This window comes from Cynocephalus volans, chromosome 1, assembly GCF_027409185.1.
Source record: "Cynocephalus volans isolate mCynVol1 chromosome 1, mCynVol1.pri, whole genome shotgun sequence".
In the NCBI taxonomy this organism is placed as follows: domain Eukaryota; kingdom Metazoa; phylum Chordata; class Mammalia; order Dermoptera; family Cynocephalidae; genus Cynocephalus; species Cynocephalus volans.
Window position 1 is genome coordinate 205,937,276 of NC_084460.1, and position 21,214 is coordinate 205,958,489.

Genomic DNA, 21,214 nt, shown 5'->3' on the forward strand with positions numbered 1-21,214 from the left:
AGACTGGCAACACCAAATGTTTGTGAGGATGTGAAGCAACTGGAATGTTATACATTGTTCATAAAGATGTCAGATGGTACAAAGACTTTGGAAAAGGTTCTGGATGGGGCCGAGCCCGTGGCGCACTTGGTAGAGTGCTGCGCTGGGAGCGCGGCGACGCTCCCGCCGCGGGTTCGGATCCTATATAGGACTGACCAGTGCACTCACTGGCTGAGTGCCGGTCACGAAAAAACGACAAAAAAAAAAAAAAAAAAAGGTTCTGGAAGTTTCTTAAAAACTAAACAAACATATGACCTGGCAATTTTACTCTTAGGAATTTACCCAAGAGAAAGGTCTTTACAAAAAGACTTATACAGGAATGATCATTGCAGCTTTACTTATAGTAGTCAAAAGATGGGAGCAGCTCTGATGTCCAACAATAGAAGACTAGATAAACTGTGGGGTATGCATACAATGGGATACTATTTGTCAATCAAAAAGAATAAGCTATTGATATATGCGACAATATGGATGAATCTCAAAAACATCAAGGGAAGTGAAAAAAGAGGGCCGACCCTGTGGCTCACTCAGGAGAGTGCGGCACTGGGAGCACAGCGGCACTGGGAGTGCCAAGGGTTCGGATCCTCTATAGGGATGGCTGGTGTGCTCACTGGCTGAGCATGGTGCGGGCAACACCAAGCCAAGGGTTACGATCCCCTTACCGGTCACAAAAAAAAAAAAGAAAAGAAAAGAAAAGAAAAGAAAAAAGGCTTGCATAAAAGAATATATGCTGTGCACTTCCATTTATATGAAATTCTGGAATAGGCAAAACTAATCTATGGTGGAAACAACTCAGAACAGTAGTTGCCGTTGAGGGGGCAGTTTATTTATTTATTTATTTTTTATTTTTTTTAAAAGATGACCGGTAAGGGGATCTTAACCCTTGACTTGGTGTTGTGAGCACCACGCTCAGCCAGTGAGCCAACCGGCCATCCGTATATGGGATCCGAACCCGGGGCCTTGGTGTTCTCAGCACCACACTCTCCCGAGTGAGCCACGGGCCGGCCCTGAGGGGGCAGTTTAGAACTAACTGGGAAAGGGCTTGAGGAAGCTTTCTGGGGCTGAATTTAATGTTCTATAGCTTGACAAGGGTTTGGGTTTCACAGGAATACGCATTTGTAAAAACTTAGGAAATACACACTTGTACATTTTTTTAAAAAAGAAAAAACTGCAAACATATATTGAACTGTAGTTAGTGATAAGAATGCTAAAAATTGGGGGAAATGTGTACTGATATTTGCAATTTACTTTGAAATGCAGCAAAAATTAAGATGGGTCAATGGATGGATAGAAGGCTAGATAGATGAACAGATATATGATAAAGCAAATATACTAAAATGTTAAAAGTGGACTAGGTGGTGGGTCTACAGGTGTTCACTGTAAAATTCTTTAAATTTTGCTGTATATTTGGAAAATCTTATTATAAAATATTGCAGAAAAACAATGGATGGGTTTAACAGCAGATTAGATAATGCCAAAGATGGTTAGTGAACTGAAAGATTAACAAAAATAAAATTACTCAGAATGAAGCCCAGAGAGAAAAGGAAATGGGAAATCTGAAATACAGGTTAAAAGATATGGAAAAGAGAAAAAGAAGTGCTAATAAATAATCTAAGGTAAGGGTTCTTAACCAAGGCTGCACATAATTCAGGAAAGATAAAACTGTAAGATACAATTTATAATTTTCTACCTATTTAAAAAGGCTGCTTAAACTTGCATTTCAGATCACCCTTTGAATTCCCCCATGTCATTCATAATTCTTCCAAGGCACTTGCCCCTCTGACTCTGCTCTGGCTACACTGGCCTTCTTGCTCCCGAAACATTCTTCCTTAGAATATACACATGATTCATTCCCTCATTGCCACAGAGACCATATGGCCCACACAGCCTAAAATATGTATTATTTGGCCCTGGACACATAATGTTTATTGTGATCCCTGCTATCTAACTTGTGTCCACCCCACTGCAGTTCAATCCCCTTTCTTCCCCAAAATATACACATGGTTCATTCTCTCTTCTTTTTCAGGTGTTTGCTCAGGTTTCCTTCTCAATAATGCTATCCCTCACTCACTCTATTTAAAATCTCTATTTAAAACTGCCTGCTCTGGTCTACATGTCTGTGTCCCCCCCAAAATTCATATGTTGAAATCCTAACTCCCAAGGTGATTATATTAAGAGGTGAGCCTTGCAGAGATGATTAGGCCATGAGGGAGGACCTCATGAATGGGATTACTGCCCTTGTAAAAGAGGTCCAAGAGAGATCCTCACCCCTTCCACCAAGTGAGGATACAGTGAGAATTTACTATCTATGAATCAGGAAACAGGCCTTCACTAGACATCAGATTTGCTGGTACCTTGATCTTGGACTACCCAGCCTCTAGAACTGTGAGAAATAAATTTCTGTTGTTTAGAAGCCACCCAGTCTATGGTATTTTGTACAGCAGCCTAAGACACTGCCCCATTTCTCTTCCCCATTTGTTTTTTCTCCAAAGCATCTCCATCTCATATACCACACATTTTACTTGTTTTTCAGTTTATTGTCTGTCCCTCATGCTTCCCACACCCCACAGGAATGTAAATTCCTCAAGGCAGGAGTCATTGTTCATCTTGTTAATTGCTGTATCTCCAGCATTTGGAACGGTGTCTGGCACAATAAATAAATATTTGTTGACTGAAAGAATGAAGGAATCACTGTGGAATTAAATGTTCAACGTACCTTCAGATTTTCTTTGCTGCCCATTTAGAAAATGAGGAGCATCTTCTCTGGTTACAGACTTGGAGATGTGTGGTTCTAAACAAGGTCTTGGCAACAAAAAGCCCAGGTTCATGTCGGAGAGCTCCTTAGAATTTTCCTCTTTCTTGAGAAGTAAAGGCTGCACAGTCAGTGTCTTTGTCTTGAGGTCCATCATCTCAATTTCATTTGGACAAGAAGCAGAATGTGCTTGTGCCCATTCTTGATGCACTGAGGTTATCTGACTAAAAGGAGTAGAAATGGTTTGATTTAAAACTCATGCACCGTGTCTTCTGTATATCCAGTTCTCAGTCCAGCCCGAAAAAACTTGTTTAGAGAACTATTTCCAAATGGTGCTGCTGAATGGAATGGCTGTACCCTGAGAGGACAAGACCTCTCCACCCTCCAGCTCTCTCGCCACCTCCTCTGCCCTCTGCACCCAGGACCATTACCTGAATGAATTAGGTTTCAGCCCACTGCACTATTCCCAACCCCCATTTCCTTGAGCAGAGAAATCAGACAAATGGCAGGCATGGAGATGTGCTCTTTTATCCCCAAGGACATTGACTAGCCAGAGCTTCTCAAACTGTCTTGATGAAGGACCAGTTTTTAAATTTCCTAATCCATTGTGGACTGATACTTTCGTAAAATACAATAAAAGTGAATTACTATAAAAATGAAAGAAAAATAAAAAACATGCACAAAATAAACCTGATTTTTGTATTGTCTGATCAATGAACATAAAATGACTTTGTCAAATTGCTATAGAACTTTTTCGGTGGTTACTCTCCAGTTCTGTACTAATCTCATCGTGGACTGATGACAGGATTACAGAATCACATTTTGAGCAGCACTGCTCTAAGAGCAGGGTTAGCAAACTACAGCCCGTGGGCCAAATCCGGCCATAGCCTGCAATTGGATCACAACCACACTCATCTGTTTCCATGTTGCCTATGGCTGCATTCAAGCAACAATGGCAGAGAGGAATCATTGCAATGGAGACCATATGGCCCACAAAGCCTGTAATATTTATTATTTGGCCTTTGCCACATAATATTTATTGTCACCCCTGCTTTAGAGCATTGTTTTGGATTGAGTTTCTAAAAATACAGGTTGCCACACAAGTATCATTACTTCATACTTAAGTTTCAATTTAATACTTCAAAGAATATTCCTTACTTTTTTTCTTTTAAATCTTCTTGGTTCATTTCTTGGGGATGACTGACATCTCTTGGAAAAGTCACAATAATCTCAACACCTATAGAAACACATGACAGTAGTAGAAGGAAGAAGAAAGTAATGAATTCCAGTGGTAAGCAAGAGAAGTGTTTTATTTCTGGCTATTTGATTAATGTGTTCTCAGTGATTGCAGAATGGACATTAACCAGGGACTGAGATCCAGCCATCTTTGTATCTTTCCTTGTCAGCATATGGTAGATCCTAAACAAATGCTTGTTTAAAGAGAAAAAAAAAAAAAAAAATTTTCAAATGTAAAATAAAGTTTTGTGATGGCCCATGTTGATGCTTGGATGGAGAAAACCAGCCCTCCTTCGATAAAGTGTAAATGATGACATCGACCTCACAGACTTGTCACGAGGATTAAGTAATTTATGTAGCCCCACATCAACTTACTTGTATTTGTAGTGTTAGTCGTCTCCTGCCTGATTCCATGGAATGATCCCCAGTATAACTCTTAGGACAGAAAGTTCCATTTATAGAATCAATGCTTCCTTACAATATAACATGTTAAGCAAATGTACATAAAAAACTAGTGTGAACCACTCTGAAATTCTCTGTACTTTAAGGTTTGTTTATTCATTCACTTTTCTCCATTCAACAAAGTTTTATTAGGTATATGCCAAACCCACTACTTTTGTGCTGAAGGTATAGAAATAAACAAGATGCAACCGTGGCCCTAGTAGAGAAGATAAGAAAGCAAAGAGTGGAGCGAGAAGAGCATGTGATAGAAGTGTGGAATGATGGTGTGGGAGCACAGAGGAGTGTCCTTCCAGGAGGATGCAATACTTGTCCTGGTATTCATTCCTAGTCATGTATTTGTCAGAGTCATTTACTCAGTCTGCATATGCCTAGAGGAGGAATGGTCTTATAAGCTCCACTAACTGAATGCTAGGGACAAAGTATACCAGGGAGGTTAAGGGTAGGGTTTGAATCAGGCAGATCTGAGTCTACATCCCTCCTCTGCCACTTCCTGGGTGATCTTGTGAAAGTTACTTAATAGCTATCACCATTATGATTACCTCAATTAGTAGATTTTTATAATTTTTAAGGGAATTTGGATATTTTGTTAAATACATAGGAACCATCATTTTTTTTTTTTTTTTTTTTTTTTTTCATGACCAGCGCTCAGCCAGGGAGTGCACCGGTCATTCTTATATAGGATCCGAACCCGCGGCGGGAGCGTCGCCGCGCTGCTAGCGCAGCACGCTACCAAGTGCGCCACGGGCTCAGCCCAGGAACCATCATTTTGAAAGCATTTTTACTGCTCAATTTTTATACCTGTGCCATTTAATAAGACTAGTACATTTAAAACATAGTAAAAGTTTCCAAAAAAAAAAAATTTTGTTTACAATCAGGCAAATGATAATAGTGTTTACTATGTTTGTCATCCTGTATCATATTTTGTGGTACCATGCAAATGTATCTAGCTTTGGTTTTCATGATGTTTGTCAAAAAGACAATTTGATTGCATGTTTTCTATTGTTATACAATAGCAAGGAACACATCTCTAAAAATGAAGTTTCCTTGGAATGCTCAATTGCTTTTCAACTTTTCAAAGATTTTATCACCACACTATGTAGCGCAAAATGAGAAGCTTGGAATTATAGAGCTGCAAGAAACTTAGAGGTCGTCTGATCCAAGCCCTTCATTTCAGAGATGAAGAAACTGATAGCCATGAGTTTCTGAGACATGCTCAAGATCATTCTTCTACTGGAAAGGAAGATGGATGTTTTTCATAATGTTTTTGTTTTGGTTTGTTTTGTTTTTTTATAACTAGTGATATTAACTGACAGCAGGCTTTGTGTTAGGTAATGTGTTAGGTACTTTATATACATTACCTCATTTAGCAATCTCAATAACACTAAGGGAACTTTTTAACCCCTTTTTAATTAGGCTTAGATAACATAAATCATAACATTTTTGTAGTCATCCTTGAGTGTAAAATCTAGCTGACATGTTAGAGTGAGAAAAACATACAGCCTACATTTCTAATAACTAAACTGTCATTGAAAAGGATGTTCTGGTACAAAGGCTGTATGCATTTAGTACTTTGCAGTGGAAGCTAGAAACTCAACAGAGAGTATTCACATGAACACGTACTTAAGAACGACTGTACTCTTACAATTATCAAGAACTAATAAACTCAGAATGTTTTCAAACAAATTTAATGTGCTCAAGAGCCCATTAATTGGCTGATTTCTTTTTCAAACCAAGGAACAAAGACATAATAAGCAAGGATAAGAAATAGCTGCCTTTTTAGAAATCATTAAGAGCTAGTGGCTGCCATCCTAATTGTTGGTCCTAAATGGGAAAAAAGATTACAGAATGTACTGACTCTGAAATCATTTAGAAAAACATAAATTTTTTCTTTGTTCTATCTCTTGAATACTGTGAGAGGCCAAGGGAGCTGTGGATAAGGCCTCTGAACTCACCCAGGAGGCCAGGAAAGACTATGCATCCTCGCAGATAAAAATAAAACACTTGCTGCTGGCTGAGAGCTTTTCTTCACATAAGGAGGTATAAATTAACTCCACCAGAAAATATTACCATAGAGAGAAATTGAAAGGCAACATTTCGACATAGCCAAAAACATTTTCTTCACAGAAGAGGTGAAAATGACATTCATAAAAAGTTGGAAAATGATCATTAATTTGTTATTCGTGTTAAAGCCATTATTATTAAAATGGAAACTTAAAATCTGGCCCAGCCTAACTCATTCAACGAAGAAAAATTATTTTCCTCAGAAAAGTCTTACTTTCTTGTGTGTTCTTGTTCTGTTTAAATTGATGGGCATACCTGTCTAGATTGTGGGCATCGAGGTTCAAGATATTTTGATACTCTCTCTACATTTTTGATAATTTCCTACATTGTGAATCTCAACATAGACTTTTTAAAAACTATATTTTCCAGTTCAGAAAGTTTACTTCAGAGACTGATGCACCTGAGTTACATGAAAAATGATAAGGTGCAGGCATCCTTTGTGATGACTTGGGTGTCGGCAGGGAGGGGGCTCTAAGGTTGATAGTGGGAGCAGCTCCCTGGTTATGGCAAAGGCAGCATGATTTGGAAGTCAGTAGCAGCCAATTTGCGGTGGAGTTACGGGAATTCTTCCTGACAATCCAACTTAAGAGTCTGTTCCTGTTATGGACTGAATGTTCGTGCCCTCCTCTTTTTAAAATCCTTCATTTCTAACACAACTAGAGTAAATTCTGTTATCTGCAACTGCTATGGTTTGAATGTTTGTCCCTTTCAAAACTCCTGTTGAAACTTAATCCTCAGTAAAATAGTATGAAGAGGTGGGGCCTTTAAAAACTGGCGGCTCCAGTTTGCCTGTCTCTCATGAGCGCCGTCATGGTCCCCACCAGGAAGAAGGCCCTCACCATATGTGGTCCCCTGACCTTGGACTTCCCAGTCTCCAGGACCGTAAGAAATAATTTTTTTCTTTATAAATTACCATCTCAAGTATTGTTATAGCAACAGAAAATGGAGTCAGACAGCGACTAAGAACCCTAATGGATTTACACTGTATTAAAAAAAAAAATTTTAGGGCCAGCCCATAGCTCACTTGGGAAAGCGTGGTGCTAACACCACCAAGTCAAGGGTTAAGATGCCCTTACTGGTCATCTTTAAAAAAAAAAAAAAATTTAAGCCCAGTAATTTTAGGGAGTAGGCTCTTACTCATGAAAAGAGTAAATTTACAGGCTCAATTTCTAGTCTACAAGGTTTGTATCTGTTCTGTTATGTTCTGGGAAAACAGTTGGTTGAGGAATGTAAGAAGATTTTTGCACTAAGGAATAGAATGAGGGATTTTGGGGGTGAGGGCTGGTCCATAAATTGTATTTTATACATTACCATCTGCAAAAGCCCATAATAAAGCAAATACATGCTGAAGGAATCCTTAAGTTCTCCATAGAGAATATTAAGGTCTATGGGAGTGATCCAAACATTATATAGAGTTTTTATGTTTTAATTAGTGATGTTTCCTTTTTAATGAATAATATAATGGACAAATGGGTATATAGAAATGTGTATATCTCCAAAAGAATAACAGTCACATGGTATATGCCTAAGGGCTTCATAAAATGTTCAAGCATTTTAAACAATAACGGGTTATATTAGAACTAACATGTAAATGGAATTTAAAGAGATTAACTTGGTATTTAAAGAGATTTAAATTGATATTTAAGAAAATACAAGGCACAATAATACTCAAAACATTTTTCAGGCTTTGTGACTGAAAAGAGTAACTTGCTCAACTGAAGTCTCTATCAAGAACGGGAAGAAATTTTACCAGAAAGATAATTGTTTCTGTTAAATTTGTAACCCAAGTTATTGAAACTTACAACTGCAAGAGCTTAGTGGAGATGCTGCATAATTGTTATGGCTCTCATGTGAAAATCAAAAATATTACAAATCAGTTTGAAAAGAATGGCTAGCACCTCAAATGGCAAGTCATCTGCAATTTGAGCAGACTATACGAAGTATTTAACCTCCTGGAAGGTGCATGGGACACCATTAGGCTCCTGAGAACTCAGCTTTAAGTCTATGAAAGTCAAAGGCAGACCACAAGCACTGTTTGGAAGAGGACCAGGATCTGTTTACTTGAATGAGCTCTTCCAAGCTTAATGGTTGTTAATAATTTCAACTGTTACTAAATTATTCTCCACCCTCAGCCGGGGAAGAAGCACATCTGAGTGAGGCTGCCCAGGAGAGGGCAGCATCGCCCAAGGGCCAAAGGAGACGGCCGCGAGGAAAGCCTTCAGGGAGGCGCAAAGGGACGAGGAAAACAGGCTTCTAAGAGGGCAGCTTCCCTGGAGTGTTACAGATGGAAGCCAGAAAATTGCCAGGGAGAAACTGGAGCAGTTCAAATAAACATTTAGTTTAAGAAGGCTATAGATGAATAGATGATAGACAAACGTGACAGCTGTGATGACTATTTTCTGAAGGGAGAATCGCAAATACTTTCTGGTCTGTTCAATGCAAGGGTCCTTATGGGTGTGACAGGGTAACTAACATATTTGAAATGCGTGTTCTAGAAAATGCCAGACGTATGGCCTTGTAGAATAAAAGACTGAGACTTGGGGCTTTTTTGCCTTGTTTGCTTCCCCACCTTCCCCTCAGGGAGAACATCAGCTCAGGGACAACAGCGGACTGAGCAATGCTTGGCTCTGGAAGGGAACTGATCCCTGCAGCTGACGGAAGATTCTGAGAGGAAAGAAATGAGGAAAAGATGCTATCAGACAAAAAAGGAAAGGGACAGAGAATGGCTGGCTGAACTGGAGTGGGGTGGAATAAAGATAAGAACCAGAAGAGGGCTGCCCATTTTGGCAGGGGCATGTTGCCCAGACTCACTGATTCAGATATGGACCAAAGGATGGGTTTATGAGTGGTTTTTATTTTCCTTTGTGCTTTCCTGTGTTTTCAAACTTCTGTACTGCACACTTCTGAAAAGAGGGGGGATCCCACATAATCCATGTGATCTTGGTAAACACATCAAGGACAGAAGCTGGATACCTTCTGTCCTGGGTTGCCAGTCCTGTCCGTCACCACTGGAATCTCCTTCTTCACTAACCAGTATGGGACGGCTGCAGTCATCCTGTTGGTCAAACTCCTGCAATATCATAAAATAAAAACTCAGTCATCAGTGCACTACTTTGTAAATGCTCAAAGTTGAAGAGGTCAACCTTCCTCAATAGAGGAGAGGACCATTCTTCAGTCAACGGTATAAAAGCAGCTGCGCTCTCCTGCTAAAACCTCCGAACAAGCTCTCCATGTACTAGTTTGTTGGCAGAATGAATGTTGATTTTTCAGGGCTAAACTTTCACAGCATGGATTCCTTTCAAATTGGATAAAGTATTTAGGACTAAAATAATGGGAAAGTATCTGCCCCTAGAGCACCAGGCTCAGACAGTCTCAGATGTGATTAACTGCATAATCAAAAACGAAGATCAAAGCTGAAATCCCATAGACACATAGAAATTGAATATTTTATACTTTACCATTTTAGCATTCAGGCTGCTAAGCTGCCACAAATTCCATCTGGGTAGATAACTAACTGGAAAAACTCCTTCAGCCACAGTCACAGTGAACAACCCCAAAGGAACATGATCTTTTCCATAATGCCTGTCTGGGGCATCATTTACAAATGGTGAGGGTGGAAACCCCTGCCCTTTGTGGAAGCTATAGATATAACCCAAGACTGAAAGAGGCAGCAAAGCTGATTAAAGTCTTCACTATGACTGCTGTCTGACCTAAGCATGGAGCACAACCTCTCAAACTTTCTTTCTAGCCTCAGAAAAAATCGGCATGCTGAAAAACAGAGTCGAAAACCAACTTGACTTATAAAAAGTACTCCAAACTCTCTAAAAAAGAAATGTTTTCTTAGTAGAATTCACTGTTGTTGATAGATTCATTCATTAGAAGTTGTTGCTGGTGATTTTGTTTTTAAATTTCTAGAACCACAATGGATGTAAGTAGTAGTTAGAGCACCCCATCACTGGGCTGGCCCTGTGACTCACTCGGGAGAGTGCAGCGCTGGTAGCGCTGAGGCCACGAGTTCGGATCCTAAGCGCGGTGCAGACAATACCATGCCGAGGGTCGCAATCCCCTTACTGGTCAAAAAGAAAAAAAAAGAACATCCCATCACAACCCGGATATTATAATCAGCTTTCTGGCTTCTGTGAACTGCGTAAACCACCTATTCGAGGGGAGAGTTGAGTAAAAAGTCTTTTCCCTAAATGCAGATACCTGTCATCTGACAGTTCAGACAAGCAACCACGCACAAAAAGCCTCTGATATTTCATTTCTTAATTCCCAAGAGAGCTCGAAATTTTTTTCTTTGTTCATTTTAATTATCATAGAAAATAATAAAAGTTGTTTATACTGCCATTAAAAATATCTTAGGTATTCCATCATAATTTAGTTGTCATATTTTACTTTTCTGCAGCAGTTCATACTTTTTCAAGCATTTTCTATCTCCTGGCAAAGATTGGGTGCCCTATTTCAAAACACCCTGGCTGTCAATGGTAGATGGGTTTACCCTGCTCCTAGAGTGTTGTCAATTTCTCTGCTTATCCTTCTCTGCATTTCAAAAATTCTACTGCTATCTGGAAAATGCTTTCTCCTCCCATCCAATTACAAAGGGAAATTTACCCTTTTTAGAATATGTGGAAGTACAAAAAAGTATTTTTTAAAAAGCAAGAGGAAAAAAATCATCTATAGTCTGACAACTAAAAAGCAAACACTGTTAACATAGAAATTATATTTCATTTGTCTTTTTCCTAAGTATTTAATAGTATAGTTGCATCACATAATTTTTGTATCACTTAAGATAAGCATAAATTCATAAGCAATTACTATGTAAACATCATTTTAATAGAATTTAAATTTTTCTTTCCTTCAACAAATACCTATCAAAGGGTCAGAATAATGTTTCTTACAACGTAAGCCCCATAATGCTAATTAGGGAGTTTTTAATTCTTCATTATCACACAGTGCTGTGAACATCTTTGCAATACTCCAATTTTGCATTATTTCTTTACAGTAGATTCCTAGATATGGAATTATTGATATAAAGAGTATGAAAAATTTTGGTTTTTTACATACATTGTTTGAAAAGTAAAGTTAATACCTATTTATAATCCACCAGCAGTGCACAAGAGCATTTCACTACATCTTCTCCCTTATCAATTATCATCACTTTTCATTTTTATTAATATAATATATGAGATTGGTCATCTTACTGTTATTTGAATGTGCGTACTTTGATTAATAGAAAAGTTGGAGATAGTTTCAGATGCTTATGAACCATATGAATTTTCCTTTTTAGTACATATAGTTTTTGTTCAAATCTTTAGTCAAGACCACTCCAAGAGACTTCAAAACATATTTCTACCATTTCATATAACTACAGTGGGTTGTTATCGGTCTCAACTGCTCAGTTAATTTATCAGTTGGTCCTTTAGGAAAAGTTGGAAAACAGAGGAGCTGGGTATATACCTACCTCCAAAATCTATAACAATAACTAACATTTACATATAAAGTGCCAGAAGTGTTCTTTGCACCTCACATATATTAACTCATTTATTCCTCACAACAACTGTAAAAGTACAATTATTATTTTCATTGTATACATGAGATCCAGAAAAGTAAAAACTTACCCTAGGTCATACAGCTAGCCAAAAATAGACCCAGGATTTACACCCAGACTCTGGTCTGGTTCCAGGGCCCATAACCACTCTGCTATCTTGCTACCATGAAAGGTTTGAAACAAAGAATTTCAGCAAGAGCCAGAAAGAAAAGAATCAATAACAATGAGCAAAATGAAAATAAAGGACACTCAAACCTCATTTAAAAGTTATGCACAGGAAGGGGAAAAAAAAGATGTGTGATACCTATAAGGGCCTGACAAAAATTTTTGCCCTGGAATAAACTGAAAAACCATAAGCATCACAAACAAAAAGGATGAAGAGAATAAGACGTACTTCAAAGGTAAACATGGAAATGAAGACTCTAAAGCAGAAGCAGCTCAGAATCTTCTGATTTCTTTTAGAATGCTTAGCATGAAAGACTTTCAAGATGTGCTTGGGTGCCACGAGGAGAACTGAAATAATGACACCTAGTAGTGAGTGAAGGAGAGAATATATTAGAATAGCAAATCCCAAACACAGATGAGTTTCATAAACCACTGAAAACCATGCAGGAGTTGAAAGATGGATGAGAAATAGAGCATAGTGTTCTAACCTGCAAACAACAGAGTGCCGAACATACAGAAGGGAAAAGCAATAGAGAAATAATTAAACTTGGAAAGAAGATTCTCCTCAGATGAAAAAAGACTGGGAGAGTCTATAGAGCCTCTCAGGAGCAGCCCTACAAGTAAGGCAGCTGATTTTATTTTTACACTATAAAATCCTATTTTAGACAACCAAGAAGAAAAGCAAGCTTTCTTTCATTCAAAGAAAAGAAGTGAAGGATAACCTTGGGCTTTGCAATTCAAACCCTAGAGAAAGCACTAAGGAAGAAAAGTCAAGTTCAATAATGAAAAAGTCTATTTAAACCCTCGAAAGTGAGTTCAAACTTTATCTCAACCACAGTAAGAAAAAATATATAGTGAAAGTTCAAAAAAAGTTTTAAAGTTGCATGAAAAATAATGAGCTAATATTAAGTGATTTTTAGTTATTTGAAAAGAAAATTGTTTAAGTATACCATAAAAAATGAAAAGTAAATGTGTTTTTATCAGTTTCTAGTCATGACATTCATGTTTAAGATCAATCTCTAGGTATTTTATTTTGATTACTATATGATATTAACAACCAAAACATCCCAATCTTTAATATTGTGACAAAACCTACTTCACAGCAGGGTTTCTCGGCCTCAGCACTGTTGATATTTAGGGTACTAGATAATTCTTTGTTCCGAGGGCACGTCCTGTGCATTGCAGAATGTTTAGCAGCATCCCTGGCCTCAAGCCACTAGATGCCAATTGCATTTTCCCCAGTTAAGACACCAAAAATGTCTGCAAACATTGCCAAATGTCCCCTGGAGGACAAAACCACCCCCCATTGAGAAGCAGGACACTAAAGCCTCTTTGTGAAGAAGCAGAATCTGTTGAGAATGCACAAAGTTAAAATATTCAAATAGTATTAAAAAATTATAATTCTATTCTAATTTATCCCACCCATTGCCCCAGAGAAGTCTTGATTTAACCATTTCCGTATTTTTAATTTTTACTTAATTTTTATCAAAATCAAACTGCCCATTTTAAAAAAATCGAATAACGGTAAAAGACATTACAAGAAGTAATCAGTTTCTTCCCCATTCTTTCCCTCAGAGGCAACTGCTTTCAAACTTTTGCTGTTTCTTTTGGCATTTTCTTCCATATCTCCAGATAATTATCATGCCATCTCTTGAGCCATTGAGGTGAGACATCATCTGTTGACTTCTATTATAGTAGTTGACAATTTAATGTTTTTATGCACTGCCCACATCCTCCCAGTAAATCTACTCTTTCTTTTAATGTTAAATCAATAGTCAAAGTATAACCAGCCAGCCACCAAAAAAAAAAAAAAAAAAAGGCAGGCAATTGTCTAAGTACAAATTATGATTATGTGGGTATTGTACTATGTAGTAGTAAAACGGTGGTGTACTAATTATTATACTTTCTTTCTTGTATAACTTTTTTTTCCTGGACAAAACCCTAAACCCCTGTTTGTTTGTTTGTTTGTTTGTTTAAATAGACTTCATTTTTCAGAGCAGTTTTAAGTTCACAGCAAAAGTTTGTTTGTTTGTTTGTTTAAATAGACTTCATTTTTCAGAGCAGTTTTAAGTTCACAGCAAAATTGATAAGGTGCATAGATATCCCAGTTTTAAGTTCACAGCAAAATTGATAAGGTGCATAGATATCCCATATACCCCTGCCCCCACACATGCATAATCATTATCAACATCCCCCTTCAGAGTGGTACATTTGTTACAATCAATGAACCTGCATTGACGTGTCATTGTCCCCCAGTGTCCATAGTTTACAATAAGGTTAATACTTGGTGTACATTCTATGGGTTTGGACAAATGTATAATGACATGTATCCTCTATTATAGTAGCATACCGAATAGTTTCACTGACCTAAAAATCCTCTGTGCTCCACCTATTCATCACTCCCTTCCACTAACCCTAGTTTTTTATTTCTAACTGATTTGTTTTATATATTTTTAAATTTTTTTTAATGCCTAAATCTTCCAAACCTCCAGTGGTCTCTTCACTTGGACAAATACATCAAATAATATATCAGTTCTATTTCCCTCCTTCATTATCCTGCTCTTCCTGCCTCTCCAACTCCCCCTGCCCTCCCCTCCCCAATTCTCTGAGTGCTTTGTTCTCTAGATGTGCATCATGACTGAAGTCCCAGGACTTGCCTTTTCCATTATACCAATGATTCCCTCTTCTCTCTTGTGTTGGATTCCAGATGCCCTGAATCATGGATCTCATTTTTGCCTCTTTCTTTATTTACTCCCTTAATTTAATAGAGTACTTACCTTCCTTATCAGGTAAATGAGAAGTAAAATGTTTGAGAGTTTGTGTGTCTGAAAAATGTCTTTATTCAACTCTAATACATATTTGACTGATAGTTTGTCTGGTTTACCTAGTTTGAAAACCATATTTTTTTCTCAGATATTTGAAGGCATTCTCCACTCCTCCACCTGTTCCTTAACTTTAAGTGTAGCATACATTCAGAAAAGTGGATGTATCATAAGTGTATAGATTCATGAATTTTTATAAGTTGAACACACTCCTGTAACCAGGACCCAGGCCAAGTAAAAGAATACTACTAACATCCTCAAGGGACTCTTGTGCAGCCATTATCCTGAATCCTAACACTGTAGATTTGTTGTGCCTCCTTTTGTACTTTATATAAATGGAATCATGCAGTATTTACTCTTATGTATGACTTCTTTTGCTCAATATTATGTTTGTGAGATTCACCTATATTTTTGTGTGTAATTTTAAATCATTCATTTTCATTCTCATTTATGATAGTTTTTCACTATGTGAATATACTACATTTATCCTTTGTGTTGTGTTTTTGTTTTTACTCAGGTGATCTACTTGAATATATTCTTTCTATTGTTGATAGGCCTTTGGGTAGTTTCCATTCGGGGGCTATTATGATGGTGCTACTATGATCATTCCAGTATGCATATTTTGGTAAACACATGTAAGCATTTCCTATTGGGTATGTACTTGGAGTGGAATTGCTGGTTCATTGATTATGCCTATATTCAGCTTTTACAGAGAGTAACAAACAGCTGTCCATAATTATCCTAACAATTCATTCCCTCATCAACAGTGTATGAGACTTCTGTTTGCTCTACATCCTCACCAACACTTGGTATTTTCCAACTTTAAAAATTTTAAACATTCTGGTGCGTGTGTGCAGTGTTATCACATTGTAGTTTAAAATTACACTTATCCAGTGACTAAAAGTTGAGCATCTTTTAATATATTTTATGGCCAATTGGACATCTTTTGCTAAGTGTCTGATCAAGTCTTTTGCCCACTTTCTATTAGCCTATCTGTCATTGATTTGTGGGAGTAGTTAATTTATTCTGAATACAAGTTCTTTGTCAAATACATATATTGTAAATATCTTTTTGCATTTTGTAGGTGTCTTTTTATTATCTTAATGGTGTCTTTGGATAAACAGAGGTACTTAATTTTAATATATTTTTTAAAATCAACCTTTCTTTTATGGTAAGCATTTTTTCTGTTCTGTTTATGAAAATCATTGACTGCTCCAAGGTCACAAAGATTTTCTCCTGTGTTTTCTTTCAAAAGCTTTAGCATGTTATCTTTCACATTTTACAATTACAATCAATATGAAATTGATTTTGTGTAAGGTGTGAGTTAGGGATCAACATACAGGTTTTTTCTATGTAGGTGTTCATTTGACCCAGCTTCATGTATTGAAAATACCATCCTTTCCCCATTGCACTGCAGCATGAGCTTTGCCATAAAACAGGGGACTGGTTTATCTGTCTTTGTATTAATACCACAATATCTTAATTAATATAGCTTTATAATATAACTTGATATCTGATAGCCTAAATCTTCCAACTTTGTTCCTCAATATTGCCTTCACTATTTTCAGCCTTTTGCCTTCCTTTATGAATTTAGAATCAGCTTGTCAATTTCCACAAACTCACAAACTTGCTAGGTTTTGATTAAGACTATGTTGAATTTACAGATTAATTTAAGCAGAATTGACATCTTTACAAAACGAAATTTTCCAATCCAAGGACATATTACATTGTTCCATTTATTTTAATCTTCTTTAAATTTTTTGGTAATATTTTATTATTTTCAGTGCAGAGGTCTTTGTTGCTCCATATCTTTGGAGCTTCCAATAGTATTTTAGGACATCTGGTGCCGTTCTAGTTCACTACCCTTTGTATATTATCTCTTTCTTTCTCTGAAAGCTTTTAGGATTGTGTTAAAGCCCCAGTGCTTTAAAACTTCACAATACTTTAGGGTGATTTTCTTAGTCATTGTACTGGAGACTAGATGGACACTTTAAATTTGAAAACTCATACCCTTTGGTTCTGGGATATTTTCTTTTTTCTTTTATTTTCTTTCTTTTTTTTCATATTATTTCCTCCCCTTCATTTCTTTGTGCTCTCCATTTCATCTGATTCCTTTTTTGTTGTTGTTGTTTTGACTCTATCTTTTATTTGAAGGTTTTCCTCAAATACCTGGATAGCTGAGGATATCTGTTCATATTTAAAAAGAAGACACTAAAAATATGATTAGAAGTTCTCTATGTATGGTGCAGTTTATCTGTTAGCAAGTTTCATTGGGTTTGATCTGACGGTGAAATGCTTTGTTTTGGGGAACTTAAAAATGTCAGTATATCTGTAGGTCTATTCTCTGGGGTCATTATATATCTTCAGAAAATTATCTTTGCACCTTTTGGCCCACTAGTTTCAATGGGTTGCTGGCCATACAGGAGCTGGGTGGGGAAGGAGGATAGATACAATCTCTCTGTCAATATTCAAGTTTAAGCCTACAGTTTGAGGACTTGCTCTCACCCTTCATCATGCATCTTGTCACTAAGTCCAGAACTACTCCAGTTCAAATGATCCCCAACAAAATCCTCCTGCCTTCTGTGGTGGTAGAAGTGAAATAGAGGTGTGGTTACATGGAGTGGAAATAGAATATTGGGGATCTCTCTGCTTCTTTTACAGACTTTCAACCAAACCCTCTTTTTCAACCTCATGCTAATCCCCAACTTCTGCAGTATTTGATGCCTCTAATTCCTGAGCTTTTCCATAGGTCTTTGCAATACATCTTTTTGTTGTTGTTGTTGAAATGGAAGTCAGCTTTAATTCAGGAATACCAGTGACCTGAAGAGAGATGTTAGGCTAACCCATATCTTCGGTAAACCTAAAGAATGGCCAGACTGAAACCATCTCAAAGGCTCAGATTTGCTGAGGGTTTTTTTAAAGAGGGGGTTGAGGGAATGGAATGTGGGAAATGAAAAGCAGGAGGGAGGGGCCAGGTACGGATTCTCACAAAGGCTCCATCCATCTGGCTTCTGTATTATCCTTGATGTTATCTTAGGATCCTGCTGGAGGGGTGGAATCAGTATAGCTTTACTGATGTCTTCCTTGGTTTCTCAGGGTCTGGATAGTACATGACATGTTGCAAGTCTGCAACTCCAGGCTGAAGTTTTGGAGGTTGGGAAGTGCAAGATTGAAGACATACCTGGTGAAGCCCTTCTCGTTGAGGACTCTACAGAGTCCTGTGGTGACCCAGTGTATCACATGGTGAGAGGCAAGAGGGTTGCAGTACATCAACTTGATTCTCATCAATATCTCTTCTTTGGATAATTAGGTTTTACCTTTCTCCATGTTGCCAAGTCACTCTTCCACCCACTTTCTGACATCATATATTGTGATTTGAAATTAGCCATGTGTCCTTCCATGTCCCACTGAATCTAAGATGCCCCTGATCATAAGATATACAGTTATTTTATGTACCACTAAAAATGACAAAACAGGGCCAATTCAACTATGACAATTGTAAAATGTCTGATTTCAAAAATGTTAAAATGCAGAATATGCATGTTAGAATCAATAATAGTTACATTGAAGAAGGAAGCTCAAAGACGTTTTTACAGAGGTGTGAAAGTAAATCAATGGAGGAAGGATAGTCTTTTCAGTAAATGATGCTGAACAACTGGACATCGATAGGCAAAAATATGTACCTCAACCTAAACCTTGTACCTTATAAAAATGAACTCAATGGGATCACAGATCTAAATGCAAAATGTGAAACTATAAATCTTTTAGAAGAGAACACAGGATAAAATTGTGACCTAGAGAGAGTGAAGAATTATGAGACACCAAAGACATGATCCATACAATAAAAAATAGTTGGTTTTCATTAAAACTTAAAACTTCTTTTCAATAAAAGATTGACAGGATGAAAAAAACAAGTCAAGTTTTTCTCACTGATTAGGAGAAAATATTTGTGAATCACATATAAAGAATTCTCCTGGGGGAAGCCAAACCCAGCTGCAACTAGGCAAGCTGACACTGCCCTGGGCCCCACTGAAGTCCTGAGGCATGGAGCCAGGGGAAGCCAAACGCAACCACAACCAGGTAAAGAGCACACCAAAAACACCATTTCCACACAGGTAGCCCACCATGGTCACCGCAATTTCCATGGCTGCCGCAGAAGTGTCTAGTCTCTATAGCAGCAGTCACAGCCACAGTGCAGATGGCTTGCCAGACTCTCAACTGCATTGACACAAGGAGAGGCACCAGCAGAGACAAAAAAAAAAAAAAGAAGAGGTCCTCTCTCTCCACAAAGCACACTCCAGAGCAACAGAAGAAGCATCTTTACGGTAATAGGGGAGGACTTGATCACCCCTGTCTCAGTACTGGACAGATCATCTAGGCAACAAACCAACAGAGGAACAGTTAATCTATCAGATGGAGAGAACAAATCTGTGGTTATTAGAGCAGGGAGGAGGAGGGGGAGAAGGAGGGGGAGGAGAAGAGGGGAGAAAGAGGGAGAGATTGGATAAGGGTCATAAAGTACGATTTGTAATAATGAATATGCTAATGAAAAATAAAAAGATTAAAAAATTTTTTGCACTATCCTAAAATTATGGATTGTTATAGTTTCTTCGTTTTTTCTTTTTCTTATTTGTAATGTTGATATGTTTGTGCTGTGAATAAATGTTTTGTAAATTGTCAAAAAAAAACCCAATTCTCTAAACTAAACAATAGGAAAACAAAAAATTTAATTAGGAAATGGTCAAAACAGTTAAACAGGCAATTTACACTGAGGGTGAATAAACACATGAAAAAATGTTTTAATATCAGTCATATGGAAATGTACATTAAAACCAAAATGACAGTATGAATCTGGCTCTCACAGAATGGGCAGGGGGGGTTCACAATCAGCTTTGTATCTCATGAATATTCATAATAAAAAATGAATTCATTAAAAAAAGAAACCACAATGAGATTATAACACCAAGGTCGAGTTCAAATCCTCATACTGTCCAGCCTCCCCCTCAAAAAAATAAAATAAATAAAGATAAAAACAAAACCACAATGAGATATCACTACACACCTATTAGAATGGTTAAAATAAAAAATACTGACAGTACCAAATGATGGTAAGGGTGCAGAGAAACTGAATCTCACGTTTATTGCCGGTGGGAATATAAAATGGTAGATGTATTCTGGAAAAATTTGGCAGTTTCTTAAAAAGCTAAATATACATTTACCATATTACCCAACAATTGGACTCCTGAACATTCATCCCAGAGAAATAAAAACTTACATTCACACTAAAATCTGTACACACATGTTCACAGTAGCTTTATTTGTAATAGCCCAAAACTGGAAACAACCAAAATGTCCTTCAACATGTAAGTGTCTAAACAAACTGTGAAACATCCATATCATAGACTACTACTCAGCAATAATAAGAAACTGGAAAATAAGAAAAATAATACCCATAACAACTTGGATCTGTACCAAGATCATTATGCTGAATAGAAAAAGCCAAAGCCAATCTCAAAAGTTTACATGTGTAATAATTCCATTTATATGACATTCTTGGAATGACAAAATTATAGAGATGGCGAACAGATCAGTGGTAGGCAGGGGTTAGGGAAGAGGGGAGGGTGTGCCTACAAAGGGGTTGAAGGAGGAAATTCCTCTGTGGTGACAGAACAGGTCTGTATCTTGATTGTGCTGATTCAGGAGATAAAATGTCATAGAAATGTACACACAGAAAAACACACGCACGCACATACACACACAAAACAGAGAGAGAAAGTTTTTCTTTGCATGCAAAAACTTGTGAAATCTGAGTCTGTAGTCTAGTTACTTACGTTGTGTCAAGGTGAATTTTCTGATTTTGATAATGTACTATAATTATGATAATAGTCCCTGTAAAGCTCTGGCTAATGTCAGAATCCTGCCGATGTAGTCAATTGTTGAGCTATTTTACCTGCTCATAATCCTGCCGACTGGGCCAGTAGTCAAGCTAGGGCTGGGTCTGGAGCTCACAGACCCCTCAAGCCCGTTCACAGACTGGGTCACAAACCCTTCACATGCCAGGCTGGGTCCCCAACCCCTCACACGCCAGGATAGGTCACCAGACTCACACGCAGGTCTATGAACTAGGTC

At 37.6% G+C, this 21,214-nt stretch overlaps 1 protein-coding gene across 5 annotated transcripts in view; it reads right to left on the minus strand.

Moving 5' to 3' along the window:
* The window catches only part of MAP3K19 (mitogen-activated protein kinase kinase kinase 19), a 55,790-nt gene that overhangs the window by 17,245 nt on the left and 17,331 nt on the right, over positions 1-21,214 (minus strand). For 4 of the 5 annotated variants that reach the window (XM_063075936.1, XM_063075968.1, XM_063075960.1 and 1 more), the window contains 3 exons: positions 9,524-9,620; positions 3,950-4,028; positions 2,756-3,015 (listed from right to left, as the gene is read on the minus strand). In XM_063075936.1, the coding sequence (XP_062932006.1) occupies positions 2,756-3,015; positions 3,950-4,028; positions 9,524-9,620 (436 nt within the window). The remainder of the gene's footprint in view (positions 1-2,755; positions 3,016-3,949; positions 4,029-9,523; positions 9,621-21,214) is intronic. The other variant, XM_063075944.1, reaches the window with a different exon arrangement.